Source organism: Primulina tabacum, chromosome 1 (assembly GCF_025594145.1).
Source record: "Primulina tabacum isolate GXHZ01 chromosome 1, ASM2559414v2, whole genome shotgun sequence".
Lineage (NCBI taxonomy): Eukaryota > Viridiplantae > Streptophyta > Magnoliopsida > Lamiales > Gesneriaceae > Primulina > Primulina tabacum.
The window spans coordinates 16,476,526-16,497,018 of record NC_134550.1 but is presented as its reverse complement, the minus strand read 5'-3'; the positions used below and the strand labels follow the sequence as shown (position 1 = coordinate 16,497,018).

Sequence of the window (20,493 nt, the reverse complement as noted above, 5' to 3'; positions counted from 1 at the left end):
CCAAGAGGCAAGATTTTCCTTCTCCATTGGTATTTAAGGTACTGCTTGCATTGGCCTTTGAGATAAATCCTCGATTTCTCCAACTATGTTCCAGTGAAATAAATGTGATCACATGAGAAATAATGGAGTGTTGATCAACAAAATTATGTTTTGTGTGTGCTATATGTTGTCATTGATGTGGCACGCGTCACTTCTTTTTTAGATGGAATGAATCTTGCCATTTTTGAATTTATGGCTTGCTAAAATTCCAGTAAATGAGATCTCGTCCTCAATGAATTTGGTGGAGCATCACAATTCCTTGTGCTGGTGCATATCGTGTAAGCAAATGGAAGATTATATAAGTTGCATAAACTATAGACCAAGCTCTGAATATGCACACCAAGGAAGTTGCTCTATTGAAGTGCAAGCAGTGAGTATTGCAAGGTTTTGCTCATAAAAAAAAAACTCATTCAAACATAGGCACAAACACCTTGAGAGCAGCATGAAATGTGGCAAATTCTACTGTGTTTTTGTGATAGAGGATTGGGAAAAATGGTGAAATATATCTATCTTGAGAAGGTGTGGCTTGATGATGACAATTTTCAGAAACTTGGATGGCGTTACAAAGGCGATATAATCGGCAGTTTCTTCGGGAAGATCGATGGGTGCTGATGTAGATTTGGGTGAATGGAATGAGGAAAAAAGAGATAAGGAAGGGGTCAGGGAAAGCACACTCGGATCTAACCTGTTGGAGGAAGAACATGCATTCTAGCTGTCAATTCTTCTTCAAATCCATAGAACCAATCCTTTCAAAATCATATGACTGTACGCTAAGCTTTGAATGGCTAGAAGACCAAACAAAGTAGCCAAATAGCCAAAATGGGCCAAATTGGCCATTGGCCCAAATTGGCTAGGGGGCAGTTGTTTAGCCCAAATATTTGAAAACCCACCAACTATAAAAGCCTGCAGAATATGAGAAGGCCCAATGAACAAGCCCATAAAGTGTCAGTTGAAGACCATGACGGAGGGGGTGATCCACTCCACATCATGGATAGATGTGGAAAATGGCCAAACTGTTTAGGGGAGTTGTACAAAAATGGGAACGAAAGAATCAAGAACCCCCGACAAAAATTCAACAAATCTACAGCAAAAACTCTGCAGAATTCTATCATTAATTGTTCGCTCATTTTTTATTTTTCAAGCAGTGTATTTTCTCATTTCCTCCAACTTTTTTGTAAAAAATGTCGTTTTTAATTCATAACAGCATATTTAAGTTTGATGTTGTCCATGGATTCTCTCTATAATTCCTTTATTTTACTCAGTTTATACGTTTAGTTTTGAAGCCATATCGAAGGAACTATAACTAACGGTCGAATCGAGACTCGCAACTTTTGATAAACGAAGTCGGATCATTCACATTTGGCACAAACACGTGTCTGGCACGCCCGCAATTTTCGAGACAAACAACGTTTTTTAATCACAAGCGCATAATGACAATTTTAGTATAAGATAAGTAGGGTATCGTTCCCACGGAGAATAAATAATTGATATTACACTAAATATATGAAACTAATTTGAGCTTAATCGTATTAGAGCTTCAATGATGATAGGATATTCGATTACTAAATTTTGCAAGAAACAGATTATGGATTTGCAAGTGAAGATCAACTAGAGAGAATTCTAGAGGTGCGATTTCGCTCGACTTTCCACCATGTTCAATTTCTAACAGCATGTCCACCGCAAACTCTTCTTAATTTATTAGCCAATAATTCTTAAAATGGTCTATTCTCTTTCCCAAGTGATGAATAGAGTTTAATTATCTAATATCCATTCTAATATTCATATACAACACAATTATTCCTTCAATGGAATTATTGGCCTTCCGAACATTATAATAGCCACTGATGTATTTTCCTATATCTTGTTCAAATTCTTCTTTCCCGAGTGATGAATCTAAACACAAATCATTCAACTTATGGTTAGTAAATTGAAAACATTAAATCAGGAAAACACAACTAAACTATACAATGAATTCCAATAACTATGTCAAAAGATCATAAACATGGTTTTCAGTCTCGCTACGTCGTCCCTCTAGATGAGACAATTAGTTCATGATAAAATTCAAAAAATAACCAAACATGGTCTTGAAACAATTCACCAAAATGAAATCAATGAAAAGGGAAGAAATAAAACAAAGATAGAAGAAGTGTTCTCCATCTTCGAATAGATGCAATCTCCATCCTTGTGCCCAAATCTTCAGCCCTTCCTTCCTCTTTTCCTTCCATTTTTCAATGCCTTTCTTTGCCATTTATGCCACAAATATTTAGTTGTTGCCAAGTTTCCTACAAACGACAACAAAACGCACAACACCGCTCAAGAAATAACAAAAATCCAAGTTAAATACATGCAATAGAAGTGCAATAAATTACACTTATCATGTTACAACTACCGAAATCAACATGAACGGAGACTAGAAGATTCAAGGCATAAGCTGAAATATAATTGCATATGTACATCTCTACAAGGATTAAAACCCCCTACCCTAGCAAAAGCTAGTTCAACCCTCAAAATATAGAATAATCGATTCCCAAACTCTAGCCAACTCCCTTTTTTTATATAATTTCCATTTCCTCTTCCCCAATTCACTGTTTCTAGAACTCTCTTCTACTTGATTCTTGACTAATCAGATACACTAAACTTAGGTTCCTAACTCCTAGCGATAATTTTAATGGAATCAGATCTTAGTTGTTCTTTTCTTGGGAAATGCTTCGAATTAATACTTGAAAAGTTGATTATGTTTGAATTTTGCAGCATTTTCCCCTGAATCTTAAACATATTTGCTCCGTGTTCAAGACAAATTTTATCTCATGATCTGGTTAAAAGTTTCTTTTTTGTTTTTACCATAATAGGCATCTAGAAAACTTGGTTTTCCAGTCCTTTATGGCGATGGCTCCCGTCCAGCAGTTTTGCAGTCTGCTGGTATCGGCTCCCCCAAAGCTGTGATGGTAATGTATACAGGAAAGAAGAAAACATCCGAGGCTGTTCAGAGGATTCGTCTCGCCTTCCCTGGGGTAAATTAGTCTGTATTTCAAACCATCCATTTTATTCTTACTAAAAAAAAAAGCAACAAATGGGAGTAGGTAGGCCAGAGCCAAAATATCGTACATATAAGCCAAAATATTTTAGGAAGTGGGAGGGGGAATTCTGGTTGATCTTGAATAAAAAATTTGGAACTACCGAAGGAACAGAATAGCCAATTTACTTGGTCATGTGTGGAAGGTGAAAAATAATCCATATTCTTAATTCTCTGTGGCTTGCTAATTAGTTATCTATTAATCATGAAGATTGGCATGTCACACAGAAATTTACTCGAAGGCGTTACCCAAGCTTATAGGTTTTGTTTAGTACATTCGTAACATTTGGCATCACAGGTTCCTATATATGCTTGGGCTCGGGACATGATGCACCTCTTAGATTTGAAGAAAGCGGGTGCAACTGATGCAATTCTTGAAAATGCAGAGGTATCCTGATCTCAATATTTAATAAGGAACGTTTTAGAATGATAAAGTAGTGTTCAGACTGGTTTTATTGATTTTTGCAGACAAGTTTCCTAAGCTTTTGAAGGGACTCGGTGTTATGTCTAATGATGTTAGCTTTCTGAGCCAGCTTGTACGAGATTCGATGGAATTACAAGCTCAAGACGCATTAGAAAGGACTAATGATCCAAAGGTGAATGTCATGAAGCCATTGCAGGTACTTAATCACTTGAACACACATCACAGCTATCTTGCATATGCTCAAACTTCTAGAAGAAGTGGTTCTAACATGATATCAGAGGGCGGAGGTTTCAATTTCAGAACTAGTGTGCAAATCCCTTTTCTATTCAGTTGAATTTGTTTTTGGATGATTTTTCTAGGTTTTTCGAACAACTGATTGAAATTCACGCATATGCCGTAAATATTAAGTTCGAACATACATTCCCTGCACTCCGACTTATATGCTAAGGAGCATTTTAAGTGTAAAAGTTTCGGATCATCTCTCATAGCTTGAGCTTTTGGGAAATCTGGTTCTAAAACTACTCCTATTTTTTTATTTTCCCCTTAAAACTTTGCAAGGATGGCAGCTTCTGATGTATTATTGTGCTTTTACTTTTGTATACAAGCTTAATGCACGAATTTTCAACGAGACTTGAATGTTGTTGAAAGGTGAGAGTGGTGGACTCAATGGGAGCACCACTCTATTCTAATGAAGATGAACCACGGAGAGTTACACGAACAAATGAAGACATCACATTGGACTTACCCACGACTACAAATCAGTCTTACAACAGCGAGCTTGACTTGAATGATGAAGAAGCTAAAGGCGTCTTGTACTGTGAAATTGATGCAGAAAACAATACGCAATCTCACGTCGACAGAGTTTACATGAAGAACCCAGTAGGTGTTACCAGTGAGGATACTTAGTGGTTTCTGAGGCATGTCTAAACGTGAAATCATTGATTAGGAGGAGGCTGGAAATACCAGATTTTGCTGAATTCAGTAATTTTTGTTACCAAAATACATTGAAATCCTGCCTTAATCCAACGAAGTATTTTGATTCTGTTTATTACAACTCTTCTGGACCCATAACAAAAATAATCAATTTCTTTTGTTTTCGTTGATATATATATACACATATACATATGCGAATCATCCACATGTCAAACATTATTTATCCTGTGGCAGTAGGTCATCCATCAACAAAAAAAATATCCAACATAAAGTTTTAATTCTTTTTCGAAGTGCCAGTGGAGTAAAACAATATAATCTCTGTCTAAACTACAAATTCAAGAAAATATGTGGCCATAACATCTACAGTAGAAACTACAAAAACAATCGTATCAGAAAACTATAGCTTCTGTAGAGAGAAATAAGCATCCATCAGAAGAGTTAAATCAGTCATCACCAGAAACAGTCTTTTGCTTCTTCCATTTGTATGCTGGTTCCAAAATCTTGATGGTCGTAGATCGTGTTTCTTCAGGGAAAAAGTAGGTAGTGTGTGCACCAAAAAATAAAATTAGGCTTAATATTTAAAAAGCTCATGCCCTATAAATAATTGACCAGAAAAGTGAACAAGAAAAGCCCAATATTTATTCAAGACTATCAACATTGCAGTTTGCAGACCAGATCGTGGACACAAGATCATGGACCAGATCGAGGATAGTGAAGGGAGTGGAGAGAACTGCCCAAACCATGAACGAGATAAAAAGAATCGACAGAGCACAGATGAAACACACAATCTCCCGCACAAATTCTGACAAACTCTCTGCATAATTCTCATAGCTTTAATCAATTTTTTTCATAGTTTCATTCCAGATTTCAGTAGTTCGAGTCATCTTCTTTCATATTTCAATAACGTTCTTAATTTTATGTTAATATTTTGTAAATTCTCACAATTTATTGAAAATATAAATCATGTTGGGAGTTTATCTCTTGAGTTCCATTAGTTTTTCTTTAGCTTTCTTTGTTTATGGCGTTGTATTCGTTTAAAAAATTATAATGAATGGTCAAGTTTAGTATATATGATCGTTGTGCTTTTAAAAGTTAGTTTTTTATCATTTTTACACAAATTGATACGTCTTTGCATCTGACACGCCGACAAATCGAAATATTGTGCAAACAGGTAGTCCACATACTCCTTGTAAGCTACGGGCCCATCCTCGGCTTCTACATGCCTCCGCTTCTTGAGTTTCTTTGGAAGCTTGACACACACCAAATCAACATTCCCGAGCTCACCAACGCTGCTTTCCATGTTCAACCACTCCTCCAAAAGCGTAGCTCTTTCCTCTGTCAATTCAGGCTTAGAAGTTCTAAAATAGCTAAGGGTTCTTTCGAAAATAGCTCGAGCATGCCGAAGACATTTTCTCTTTTGTTCATTATCGCTTTCATGTGCATTTGAGTCCTTCTCAGATGCCTCAAACTTAGCTTAACTAATCCACACATTCAAGTGTTTTGTGCGGTTTAAAAGCCTCTAATAAAGGGCTCTAGCTCTTTCATACTCGGACTCTAATATTTCAAAGTCTATGTAAGCCTTCCACAACACTTTTGGCATATCTTCGGCAAAGGACCTCTCCAACTCGGCAAATTTGCTCCAGGCATAAGATTTCTCTGCTGACCACTCCAAATACTTCTCATACAGCTTCCCAGAACGTTCTATGTTACCAAGCCGCAACTCCATTTCAATGTACTACTTAAAAATCTTATCTTTGGGGGCCCAACCAATTGCTGACCCTAAGATTCGCTATGCCCAATCAATGTCTAAATGGCATATTTTCAACTGTGCAGCCATCAACCAAATCTTGGCAAAAGAAAATTTGTCACGAGGAATGTCTCGAGGCACAAGCTGTACGCCTCTCTAGTGCAATCCACGATCTGGGCATCAAGCTCTTCGTATAAAACATAACTGATCTTGTTGGGAGGAATGTTTTAAACGGCCCCCTCATATACATCATCAATCCTGTTTTTATCTCTGACGCTCTCCTCCAACCTTATATAATCAAACCAAACGTCGTAATCAAGCGGGTTTTTCCAAACCTCGTCTTCATACTGCGACCTCCTCTTGCCAACAATGCCATCCGCAATGCTTCCTGATTTGACCGGGTGAATTGGGTATGAGATGGGTTTAAAATTTCACCGGGTCAGACTAGGATTGTCCACAAAAGGGTTTTTCCTTACTCTTGAAATATCTGCACAATAAAGAAATAACAAAGATCGTTAGTGGGGAGCCGGATGATTTTCCGGAATGGCCACTCCGATGCTCAAGTCAGTATTTTGTGAGGAGAGTAAAATTTTTTTTGCAAGAGAATGTGTATATGAATGCCTTAGTAAAACAAACCTTTGTATTTATAGGATGAAAACCAATGATGACTTTGTTTTCAGTGTCTAACTACTACTCATGATGGGATAGCAGCCCATGCTTTTGTTTTACTGACACTGTTAAATCTGACAGGCCATGCTTACTTCGATTGAGTCCTGTCACTCTTTCATATGCCAAAAGATCTCTTAATGATGACCAAGTCATGGTGTCTCATACCTACAATCTAAGACAGGACACCGTATCGAAAAGCCCGGGCTCTATCCTCCCGGGCTCGCTGATGGACTTCGCCCTCGCTACTCCAAGCTCCTGGCTGCCCGAGCTCCAATCTCCCAGGATCTCAGATGAGCTCGGCCCCTGCTTGACACGGAGCAAGGTGGATTTGATCTCTTGCTTACCCGGGCTCTAAACCGGTGATGACCCGAGAAAATATGGGATATTTCCCGGGATATCACCACTCCCTCCCTCAAATAGTCGGGCTAGAGTTCTATTCGCTGTCCCGAGTGATAAGAAGTGTGTTTGTGCGGGAAACTTATGGGACATAGGACTGACGTGAGCATGATGTAAGCCCTAGTAGTCTAAAGGTCGGATGTCACTTTGAATTCCGCGCCTGCCTGTCTGTATTTATCGCACAATTTCTAAGGAGAAACATGACCGTCCTTTTAACTTTAGATCAACGATTTAGATCAAATTTTCTCAGCCTTTATAAAATAACAGACTCTCCACATTTTCCACTTTTATGCTCTTGCACTCTTTTCACCTTCTCTCGAGTTTCCGGCGTGATGTGCTTCTCCTCCAGCGATTGCTACCTTTTTCGTCAGGTCTCAACAACTCGTAAGTCTTTCTACCCTTTTTTTCCTAGAACATGTCGAACTCCACTTCTACTTCTAGAGCGAATGCGCACGGCTCGCCTGAGTACGAGTCTGCAGCGGCACGCGTTGATTCACCATCCCCTTCTGTGAAAAAACCCACTTCCCTCTGCCTCTCCAAAAACCAAAAATGCAAAAAACCAAACCTCCCACTTCTGGCCCCTCTCGGGCTTCTAAAAAGGAGAAAGGTAAAGCCTAGGCTCCTAGCTCACCTCATTCTGATGCCCCGAGTGCTCCCTGTTTTCTACCATGGAGACTACTCTTCGTCCTGGGGCTGAAGAAGATCTTAGGTCCTGGGATCTATTCCTTCTTCCTTTCAAATCCGGCTTCCCGGTCCCTCCGATCGGGCTGATAAGCCCCCAGAGGGTTTCTTTACTTTCTTTAAAGACCAAGTACGCAATTGTCTCAGATTTCCCATCCCTACCTTTTACATCGAAGTGGCCCAATTCTTCGGGATCCCGATAAACCAACTTCACCACAACTCTTTTCTCATAATGTCTGCAACTTACATTCTTTTTAAGATGCACAACCTCCTTAATATCCCCCTTGTCCTTCATTATTTCTTTGTCTGCCAGTTTGGGGACAATGCCTTTTATCTGTCTGCCCGTCTAAAAAGTCGATTTCTTGATGATATCTCATCTTCTCTAAAGGGATGAAAAGGCAGGTTCTTCTACATCACCCTTCCCTCTCCTCCTCAGTGCTTGACTGGCTTTCTTCCCAGCATTCCAACCCAGCCTGATCTTCCCCGGGCTTATAAATTTGAGGACTTTTTGGCTTACGGGTTGATTGCTCGGGCAGAGGACCCTTTAGACAGGGTGATTGAGGCAATGGCTACTGGCTCGGGCGCTCAATCCGGTAATTTCCTTTTCTGCTCTGTTTTTTTCCTGTTGTACTTTATACTTTACATTTATTCTAACATTCATATTCTCTTTTTCGCTCTTTTTTTTTGTCAGATACCTCAGAGATGCAAGAGGCCTTTGCCAAAAGATGGGCTGCTGAAAAGGCGGCTGAGGAAAAAAAGCGTGCAGCCCGAAAAGCTGCAACTGGGAAGAAAACCTTGGCTCAGCCAACTGTTGCTGAAGCTCAAGCACCTGCCGTAGCCGAGGCGGCCACCCTAGGAGGTTCGGCTCGGGCAACTGATCAAACGGAAAGAGAGATGATTCCTCCTAACTCGATGGGTGATTCAATGGATCACGTCCCTCTCATCCGGAGGAAAAGATTCCAACCCAAAGATGATACTCCTTAGTGACGCTGAGGAAGGAGTTCAAGGCTCTTCCCAGGCAACCCGATATGCTCCTCCCTCCCAACCCAACTTCCTACCGAGCTCCACCACTCCAACCCGCAAAGAGTTCGAGACAACCTTTTCCTGGACGGGGTTTCTTTGGAGCGGGTGAAATTTGTCAAAAGCTTACTATCTCCTGCCGAAGATGTTCATCTACGGGCTCTATTCCCCAATAAAAAATTATTCGATGGGATTTCTCGGACCCTCTCGTTATGTTTTCTATAAACTTTCCTTTCCCTCCCCTCCTCTCTTTTTTCCTTTCTTTTATTTTTTTTATATATATATATATCACTATTTCTTGTAGGGCCTTCAAATGCTAGTTGCTGACTTCGAAGAAGTATCTTCACTGGCTAAGAAGGAAACCAACCAAGCTTGGGTTGCTAATGAGCTTCACCAAAAGATGCAGGGATAGCTAGAGCAAGCCCGACTTTTACATGAATAAGTAGTAACCGAGCTGCGGACCATTTCGGAGGTGAATTACCAGCAGCTGGAGGAGGCCCTGGTGAATCTCCAAAGGGTCCAAGCAGAGGCTGTGGAATTCAAAGCCCGGGCTAACACGCTAAGGAACTTGCTATCTACCTCTGAGGTGCAGGTTCAATTTTTATCGAATGGATTAAATGCTGAGAAGGACCGTGCGGATAAGGCTAAATCTAGTTTGGCTGCCTAATGCCGCTTGAGGAGGAGTGGCGGGCTTCTTTCCTCCAATCTCCTGTGTTTAGAATGACAGTTGAGGACAAATCTTATTCCTTCTTCTGGACAGGCTTTGACAAGTGCGCAAAACAATTCAAAGAAGCGGGGCTTCTTCCGAAGGATAGGGAAGGCTTCCCTGACTTTGACCGCGCCATTGCATCCCTTCCCAAGGAGGCTGATGAAACCGGAAAAGCAGGCAATAATGAGCAGCCGGACCAGTGCAATGTAGTATAGGATTGTATTCATATTTCTCTTTTCATGATGCATGTACTTCCAGCCTTCGGGATTTTATTAATGAAACTGATTTTTTTTCTGTTTTTTCCTTTGTCAATAAATCAATCGATAAATAACACGATAGTTCTGTAAGAATCCAAGAAATTTCTAAGTGTCAATGGATAACCGTCTCTCTTCTAATCAACATTTCGCCTTCAAGTATAACATTAAAACCTTGAAAAAATTTCTAAGTCATGAAAAATAATCGGGATGTCTTGCCCTTTGTGCTTAATAGATTACCAAAGCCTCATGCCTCCCAGATTTAATAAATTGTCGGGGCTTCGTGCCTCCTGGGTACCGGGACATCATGCTTCCCGAGTTTAGATAAATTACCGGTGCCTCATGCCTCTCGGGTTTAGATAAATTATCGGGGTCTCGGGCCTCCCGGGTTTAAATAACATACTTCGTACATTCTTGAGAAAAATTTTCATTTATACTTCAGATAATAAGTACACTTTTAAGCATAATATTTCTTCAAATGAAAAGCATTCCAGGGTCTTTTAAAAGATCGACCATGGACATCTTCTAAATACAATGCTCCTGAACTGAGTCTTTTTATTACTTTGTAAGGCCATTCCCACCGGGCCTCTAACTTTCCTACCTCTCCAGCCGAGTTAGCTTTCTTTAGAACCATATCTCCCACTTGAAATTCTCGGGGTCGGACGTTCTGATTATAAGCTCGCACGACCCGCCTTCGATAAGTTTCCATTTGAATGGCTGCTCTTTCTCTTTTTTCTTCTATAAAGTCTAGTTCCTGGGCCCATGCTTCATCATTTCCTTCCGGGTAGCTATGAACCCTGACAGATGTTTGACCGATCTCTACTGGTAGCACTGCTTTAGATCAATAAACCAGGCTATAAGGGGTTTTTATAGTTGCAGTCCGAGGAGTAGTTCGATAAACCCAGAGAACAGTAAGTACTTCTTCCACCCAATCTTTCCCTATGCCTTGCAATCTATCCTTCAGAGCTTGCACAATTTCCCTGTTAGTGATCTCTGTCTGTCCATTGGCTTGTGGGTAGGCTACCAAGGTGAACGACTGAGTAATTTTCATTTCTTTGCACCAAGCAATGATTTTTCGCCCTTGGAATTTTGGGCCATTGTCTGATATCAACTTCATGGGTAGCCCAAATCTACAAACTATGTTTTTCCATAAAAAATTCACAACCTCTTCTTCAGTAATTCTGGCTAGAGGTTCAGATTCCACCCATTTAGAAAAGTAGTCCACGGCTATCAGCAAGAGTTTCTTCTAAGGTCGGGCTGCTGGGAAAGACCCCACAATATCCAGGCCCCATCGATAAAAAAGGCAGGATGCTCGAACTAGTTGCAAAGGCGAAGCTGGGATATGACATAAATGACCATGACGTTGACACCCTTCACAAGACTGTACTACTTCCCGGGCATCTGTACTTATAGTAGGCCACCAGAATCCGGCTAATAGTGCTTTCTGGGTAAGTGATGTAGCTCCAAGATGATCCCCGCAACATCTTTCGTGAATCTCTTTCAATACATACTATTTTTTCCTCGGCCAGACATTTGAGCAAAGGCCCATGGAAAGATCGTCGGTATAACTCTCCATTCAGGACATTGAATCAAGAACACTGCTTCTTAATTTTTTGGGCTTGCCGAACATCTTCCGGCAATTGGCCTTTTGATATGAACTTGAGCAATGGTTTCCTCCATGAATTTTCTTGGGAAATTATCGGGCTGGTATATATGGTCGACACCAGCTTGGTATGATGAATGACCTCCTTGCCCCCTTCTCCTATCATGGATGATGCCATCTTGGCCAGTGCATTTGCTTCAAAATTTTCTTCTCTCGAGATTTGTTCTGCACTCCAATCAGTGAAATTTTCCGACAATTCTTGAATTTTTTTCAAATATTCCTTCAGTCTTTCTTCTCAAAATTTATAAGAGCTTTTGAACTGCTGAATGAACAGTTGAGAATATGAGTACATGATGATTCGGGTGGCTCCAGCTTCTCGGGTGGCATTCATCCCGATCACCACTTATTCATACTCGGCCTCATTATTTGAAGCCGAAAATCCAATCTTGCGGCCAATTTCATTTTCTCTCATATGGGGGAAACTAAGACGACTCCTACCCCGCGTTCTTCTTTTCTGGCAGCACCGTCAACAAATACCCTCCAGACTTCTTCTTGCCCGGGTTGTATCTGTGGGGACCCGGACGCTAATCATGTTCTTAATCATCATTGGGATGATTTAATCAGTTATAATAAATAGGGTCTAAATTTTTTTCTTTTTAAATTACAATATTAAATGCGGAACGTAATGGAATACATTCTAACATACATATCAGTATTAAAGTACAAGTCTTGTACTATATACAATCATTCAAAACTAAGGTTTAACGACTACATATCAAGTGTTTAAACCCTATCTCTAATCAAAGTCCGTAGTCTCCACTCTAATCACGATCTCTCTTCATCTCCTTGACCCTGAACCTGTCCCACGTGTTGCCATGCACACATACAAACACGACAACAGCCAGATAACTCCGGTGAGATATACATCCCAGTATAAATCAACGAAACATGCAATCATATAAAAAATATAAAGCATGAAACAGATTACAGTAATATGTATCAAAATCTTAAATCATAATCAATATAAAACTGTCAATCAGACTCGTGACTCCACGTCTCAGACTAGACTCAATCCTAGTCTAGGGATCCCGGTTTCCAGACGTTGGCATTTCTATATCGAATTCAGTAATAGAAGAAACTCCAATTCTATTCAATCGATATAACCAAACATCCACTGTCTTGACCTATCCGTCACAGACTGTGGCACTATCGCCAATTCACTATCTTGTGACAATGTGCAATGTGCCAGTGACGATTCCATCACTATTGGCACTTATGTCACAAGATCACTCGTCTTATACTCATCTAATACATGCTTCTATAAATCAATAGAACAAGCATATCAATTCAAATCATTGCAAATAATAACAATAAGTATGTGATTTAGGGAAACTCAAGTATATCCTACTCGAGTCGTTCTCCCGGTACCACATTGACTTATACCTTTCTTTTATTGTAGTTCTGACGACGTCCCTGTCTGGAATTCAAAGTCTGTCAACCGTCAATCTGGCAATGACAATATCAATAATATCATATCAATATACTGCTCAAATCAATAACAATCTGGATTCAACTCAAAATCAATGGCATAACGGCATAATCTTGATATTCCCGTCAATACAATCTCAACCGATATTAATTACAATCCATAACCAATATCCAATACAATCGATAGTCAATCAACAATCCAAATCTGTCCAATATCAATCGATATATTTTGAAAAATCATAACAATTCCATAATCAATCTGTTTCTCAATCTGACTTCGATTCTACGATGTCTAACATGTCAAGATCATCATATATGCATCATATCCGATTCTGAAAATATCATAATTTCAAGACATATCAAAACATAACAAAACTTACGTTCAGTTGTAGCCTGCGTCAATAGGAACACATTACTGAAGTCGGATTACAATTCGGACGGATGGATTTCTCGTAAATCAAAATCTAGTATCAAAAGTTGGAAATTTGCTCTGAAATCCTTCGTTCCTTCTTTCTGATTGTTTGAGGAATAAACGTTTCTTTATATATATATATATATATATTGCATGTTGAAGGCAAATGGCGTAACCTCCACTCAGCATGTCTCGCGCTCTGGCGGTCAAAATTATCCGCCCGGGCGAAGAAGGTTCGGCCCTCGCATTTCATACAGTCGCGCTCGGGCGGTCAAAAACTTCCGCCCAGGCGCGAGGTGTTCGACTTTCTGGCATTATTCAATGGCGCTCGGGCGGTCAAAGACTTCAGCCCGGGCGCCAACCCTTCGATCCAAATTTGGAGCTTTTCATATTCTTTGCCCAAATCTGATCTCGGAATGGCCCGGCTATAACTACATCAGTTCATAATCAATAATCTCAGATTAACAGAATCAAAATCTCGGGCATTACAGTAACATTTCAATTATGAAGTCTAACAAGGCTTGAGCTTTTATGGTTGTTCTTGGACGGTAAGTGATATCATATTCACCGAGCTCTATCGTCCATTTTATAAATCTCCCCGAGATGTCTGAGTTGGTCATGATTTTTCCCAGCGAGTTGTTGGTGAGGACATCAAAAGAATGAGATAGGATGTAGGGTCTCAGCTTTCTCGCGGTTATGACCAATGCTAGGGCTATTTTTTCTAGTTCTGTATATCTCAACTCGAGGCCTCTGAGATCATGACTTACATAATATACTAGCTTTTGTTCAGTGCCCTTCTCTTGGATGAGGATCGAGCTAACGGCGTACTCGATGGTAGACAGATACACAAACAATTTTTCTCCCGGTCCGTGCTTAACCAAGATAGGTAGCCCGGCTAGATGGCTTTTTAGATCTCGAAAGGCTTGTTATGTTTGATCATTCCCATCCAAACCTCTGTGCTTTCCGAAGTATCTGAAAGAAAAGATAGCTTCGATGTGCTGATCTTGATATGAAACGGGAAATAGACGCAATTCGACCTGTCAGCTTTTGCACATCCATGATGGTTCTAGGGGAAACCATCTCTAAGATAGCCCTTACCTTCTCTGGATTAACTTCGATTCCTCTTTCACTTACTATAAAGCCCAGGTACTTACCACTCCTAACCCAAAAGTGCACTTTAATAGATTTAGCTTGACCCCATACTTTCTAAAGGTAGATAAAGTTTCTTCCAGAATCTGATATGAAGTCTGAATTTTCTTTGGACTTTATTAGAATGTCATCCACATAGACCTCAACATTCCTCCCGGCTTGCTTCTCAAAAATCTTATCCATTAATCGTTAGTAAGTGGCCACTGCATTCTTCAGACCAAAATACATTATTGTATAACAAAATGTTCCACCAGAAGTTATGAAACTTGTCTTGATCTTCTTAGGCCAGGGGTATCTGATGGTACCCCTGGTAAGCATCCATGAAACACAGCAGCTCATACCCGGACGTGTAATCAACTAGTTGGTCTATCCGAGGTAAAAGATAGCAGTCTTTGGGGCAAGTTTTATTCAAGTACCAGAAATATACACATATCTTCCACTTTTCTGTAGCTTTCTGGACTAGAACCACGTTTGATAACCAAGTTGGGAATTGGACTTCCCTGACTTGGCCAGCTTTCAGAAACTCTCCCACTTGTTCTGCTATCACCATGTCCTTCTCTGGTGCAAAGTGTTTCTTATTCTGTTTTATTGGCCGGGAGTTTGGACATGTATTTAACTTGTGCTCTACTACTTAGAAGGAGATCCTGATTAACTCTGCGAGGAACCAGGCGAATATATCCACATTTTGCTACAAACAAAATATTAATTGAGATTGGGTGGATGGATGGTTCTAGATCCCGGGCAATTTAGGTACTTTTCCGGGGATCCCCGGGGATTAAGGTAATTTATTCTTGCTCTTCTTCGACCACTGCATGTACTTATTCTACGGAATGTACTTATCCTCTGCCTTGTTGGAATTAAAGGTTTCGAATTTTGACAAATAAAGTATCGAAGTTTTCAGAACTGATCAGTTTAACTGAAACCATACAACTGATGTAATTCGAACTGAAGCTATCTAAATTGAAGTCATCCGAACTGAAGATTAATGAGTTAAATGATCGGATGCAATCGAACTGAACACAGTTAACTGAATCAGTAAAGTCAACTGAACTATCAATTAGAACTGAACAGAAATTGTACTATCAGTTAGAATTGAACAGGACGCCTTAAATCAGTTCAACCGATCAGTCGAATAGTCAGTTTGACACGTCATCAGTTAAACCAGCTTTAAACCGACAAATCATACTAAACAGACTACAACTAACAGAAGGAGCACCATATTGCAGACTCAATGCAACATCGTACTATTGTTAGAAAAATGTTGACACACTCAGAAAGGACAAATCAACTGATGTATTAATTAATGCATTCAATGTTACCGTTGGAAGAAAAGCCTATAAATAGCTGAGGAGTTCAGTGAGAAGCTGATTGATTTTTGAATTGAGAATTCTTGAAAAAGAGAACAAGTGAAAGATCAGATGTACAAGCTCAGTTACGATATTTACAAAAAGCTCACACTTCATAGATATATTCATAGAATTCAGGCTATCATTTGACCAAAATCACTAGCACTTTACATTGAAATATTCAATCTTTTGAGATCAGTTGTGCTATGAATGATAATCAGTTTGTGTACTAGTAAGTCGTAAGAAACTAAGAGTTTCAGTTTGACAGTGTTTAAGTCCAAACTGAAGTGGATTATTACAGTTTCTGTAATCAATCAAATTATTTTAGTGAAAACCTATCCTTGTGATAGAAGAGGTGACGTATGAACGTTTGAAGTCCTCGAACATCTATAAAAATCTTTGCGTCCAGCAGTACATTTATTCTTTGAGTATTCAATCTACCAGTTAGTTTATTTTCGCACTTCAAATTAGTTAACTGACTGATATCGACAACAAGATTATTGAATTCAGTTTATCACTAAACTAATTCATATTTTGAAAATAGCCAAAAATTTTTAAGTGTTTATTCAACCCCCCTTCTAAATACTTTGACCCATCAAACCGATCCTAACAAATGGTATCAAATCAGCTTCAATCTTGTTTCTGAATACTCTCTGATTCATTTTGTCTATACACCTTATCACCATGCTTTCGTTCAACAAAATCCCTTTGTTCTCAAGAGAGGAATTTGATGACAGGAAAATTAGAATGCATGCTCATTTAGCAGCAAAAGATGACGATATGTAGTACGTTATAATTGACGGACCTATGAAGATCATGAAAGCTAATATAGTTATTGTTATAACTGATGGAGCACCTCACCACATTGAAAAATCATGAGAGGAATGGACAACCGAAGACAAGAGGAAAGCAAACATGGATAATGTGACAAAGGATATTCTGTATAAAACATTGGACAAAATTACTTTCAGTAAAATCAAGATGTGCAAAACAGCCAAAGAAATTTGGGAAAAAAGATTCAGTTGTGCGAGGGCAACGAGCAAACGAAGGAAAACAAACTCTCAGTCGCAGTACAAAAGTTCGATAATATCAAGATGAAAACTAGAGAATTGATGAATGAGTTTGACGAACGAGCGAGCAATATTATCAATGAATTGAATGCACTAGGGAAGATGTATTCAAATAAAGAATTTGCACTAAAGGTTGTTCGTGGTCTTCCTAAAGAATGGGATGTGAAAACAATGACAATGAAAGAATCCTAAGATCTCAACAAAGTGAAATTATACGATCTATTTGCAGATATCAAGGCATACAAATTTGAACTACAAACGAGAGAGGGAGAACCATCAACTCCACCAGTTACAACTGCTCTCAGCGCCTTAAAACTTGAACCAACTGGTTCAACTAAAAAATCTGTAGAGCAGCTGAGCAATGATGCCATGTCATTGTTCATCAAGAAGTTTGGAAGATTTATGAGAAAGAACCATGGATCCTTCCAAAGACACTCCCACAAGAATATCTCCAAGGAGGAACCAAATGCTTGCTACAACAGTGGCAAGACTGGATATTTTATTGTTGACTATCCTAAGCCAAAGAAGGATAGTCGACGTTCAGCAAAAAAAATGGAAGAAATCATTTGAGCAGAAGAGGAGAGCTAAGGATGATAAGAGATCATTCAAAAAAAAAAAGCATTAAGCTCTATTAGCCGAAGAAAGAAATTCCAAGTGGGCAGAAACTGATAGTGATGAATCAAAATCTGAGATCTCGAGCAGCTCCAGCGATGAAGAAGAAGTAAAATGCCCGATGACTAATGATACAGAACTGGAATCAAGCAGCGAGCATGTATTTGATTTCAGTTCAACTGATTTTACACGGGAAGAACTCATTTCCACACTACACGACATGGTTAATGGGTATCACAAACTTGTTCTCTTATTTGGGAAGACCAAAGCAAAGAAAACTAATATCAAAGACAATAAAACCGAAACTGATGAATCAATTGAATTGTTGAGTCTAAAAAAGGAGATTGCTGAGCTATAAGTTGAAATGAGTAAAAACCAATCTGTGATTTAGCAGCTGAAACTTGAGAATTCAAGACAAAATGATCTGATTCAAGCTTGGAATGTCACTAGTCACATTAACTGAAATGCAAGATTTACAAAAATCAGTTACTGACAACACTGGTTTAGGCTTTGATAGCCAAGATGAATATTCAACAGTGATACCAAGCCAGAACTAAACATGTGCAAAGGGAAGTATATTCACTTTGTAAAATCAGTTATGGTACATGAACAATCAGAGCCAAGTAAACCAGTTGAACAAACGATTGACAATAAGAACAAGGCTAAGAGGTATGGAACAAGATATAGTTATTCGAGTTCAAATGATTCACGAAGCTGTTCACCTAAACGATTCAGCTATGAAAATCAGAACTCTAGGAATTCTTATTATAATCATAAGCCTGTTCAGAAAGATATAGATGAGCAACCAGGTGAAACGCATATTGTTTCATCTACACACAACACATCAAACACAAGCAGACCGAGAAAAACTATCTGGAACACAGCAACTGGAAAGTTAGTTGGACTGGTACAAGTCTGGGTTCCTAAAGGACTAATCAGTTTGGGACTCAAATAGATGTGAGTACCAAAATTATTCATTGTGTGTTACTGCAGGTGACAGGTACATCAAATAAAGACTCAATCTGGTACCTGGACAGCGGATTCTCAAGACACATGATAGGGGATGCTGATTTGTTATCCCAACTGGTCAAATACTCTGTTCCAAATATCAGTTTTGGAGATGACTCGAAAGGTAGAATCATGGGTAAGAGTAAGCTTATCCATGGTAACATTATTATTAATGATGTTTTACTCATTGATAATTTAAAATATAATCTGATTAGCATTAGTCAGTTGTGTAATAATAATTTCTCAGTTCAGTTCAACAAGCACACCTGCACAGTCAAGAACACAACTGATAATATCATCATGATAGGAAGTGTGGTAACACCTATAAAGTAAGTTGGACTGATCAACCTAATGAACCAATCTATCCAAGAACTGGTTATGACATAAAAGATTGAATCACATGAATTTCAAATGCATCGCTCATCTGAGTAGTCATGATCTTGTAACTAGTCTGCCTAAATTTAATTTTCAAAAGATAAAATATATTCAGCATATCAGTTTGGTAAATAAGTAAGATCTTCTTTAAAAAAAAAAAGGGAATAGGTCTTCCTCCAGATGCTTAGAACTGTTGCATATGGATCTGTTTGGTCCTATACCAGTCATGATTTTAGGAGGAATGAAATACACCCTAGTGATTTTCGATGATTTTTCAAGATTTACTTGGGTTAATTTTCTGAAATCAAAAGACCAAACTGTTGCACAACTGATTAAACTTTTCAAAAGATTTTTAAATGAAAAATCAGTTGAGATTGACAGAATAAGGTATGATCGAGGGACTGAATTTGTCGATCAAACTTTCTCTATTTTTAGAAAATTTTTGAATCAAGCATGAGTTCTCAGCTGCAAGAATACCTTAACAAAATGGTGTAGCTGAATGAATAAATCGAACTCTTAAAGAAACAACTAGAACAATGCTTGCTGATTCCGGTATTTCTCAAAGATTTTGGGTAGAAGCAATATACACTGCATGTTATACTCAAAACAGATCAATGAATAATAAAATCATCTGAAAACGCCATATGAGATCTGGCATGGAAAGAAAAGCGTGGTATCTTACTTCAAAATATTTGGTTGCAGATGCTTTATTCATAACAATGGAAAAAATCATTTAACAGCATTTGACTCTAAATCAGATGAAAGAATTTTCCTTGGATATTCTAAGTTATCAAGGCTTACAGAGTTTTCAATCAATGTACTTTAAACATAGAAGAATCTGTTAAGCCAACTGATCTAGTTGAGCTGACTGATCGCTTAACAGAAATTACTTGGAGGATGATAGTGAGGAAGAAGTTCACATCAATCGAAACATCCTTCAAACACCTGAACCCGAAGTGGTGGATCAAGAAGTTGAACAGGAAGCGGTTCTGAACAATCAGCTTGTGGAACAACACGATGATACTCAAATATGAACTAAAACTGTTGCAACTGAAACTGAAGGAAATGTTCAGTTGCAAACTGAGGCAGTTACGGAAAATGATCCAACCAGTTCCAACTACAGATGGAGTAAATCACATCCACAAGACATGGTGATAGGTAATTCATCTGATCCGGTAAGGACTAGAAATCAAAACTTGTATATTTTGCATTTGTTTCTCAATTTGAACCTAAGAAAACTGATGAAGCTCTAGCTGATCCAAATTGGATAAATGCTATGCAAGAAGAGCTGGATCAGTTAACCCATAACGTCTAGACTTTAGTTCCAAGACCACTTTCAAAATCAATTATAGGTACAAAATAGGTATACATTAACAAACTGAACGAAGATGGTTTAGTTGTGCGAAACAAAGAAAGGTTGGTTGCACAAGAGTACAGACAAGAGGAAGGAATATTATGACGAAACTTATGCACCAATTGCTCGAC

General features: G+C 38.9%; 1 protein-coding gene across 1 annotated transcript; it reads left to right on the top strand.

Annotated features, from left to right (window-relative positions):
• Positions 1-3,580: 3,580 nt before the first annotated feature.
• Positions 3,581-4,582, top strand: LOC142542424 (uncharacterized). Its single transcript, XM_075649052.1, has 2 exons — positions 3,581-3,732; positions 4,185-4,582. Exons 1-2 carry the CDS (start codon positions 3,616-3,618, stop codon positions 4,440-4,442), a joined length of 375 nt encoding a protein of 124 aa, XP_075505167.1. The 5' UTR covers positions 3,581-3,615; the 3' UTR covers positions 4,443-4,582.
• Positions 4,583-20,493: the final 15,911 nt, after the last annotated feature.

Coding starts and splice junctions, on each gene's coding strand:
- LOC142542424 (XM_075649052.1), top strand. CDS start 3,616: ATGTCTAATGATGTTAGCTTTCTGAGCCAGCTTGTACGAGATTCGATG. Junction 3,733..4,184: donor ATGTCATGAAGCCATTGCAG/GTACTTAATCAC, acceptor TGTTGTTGAAAG/GTGAGAGTGGTGGACTCAAT.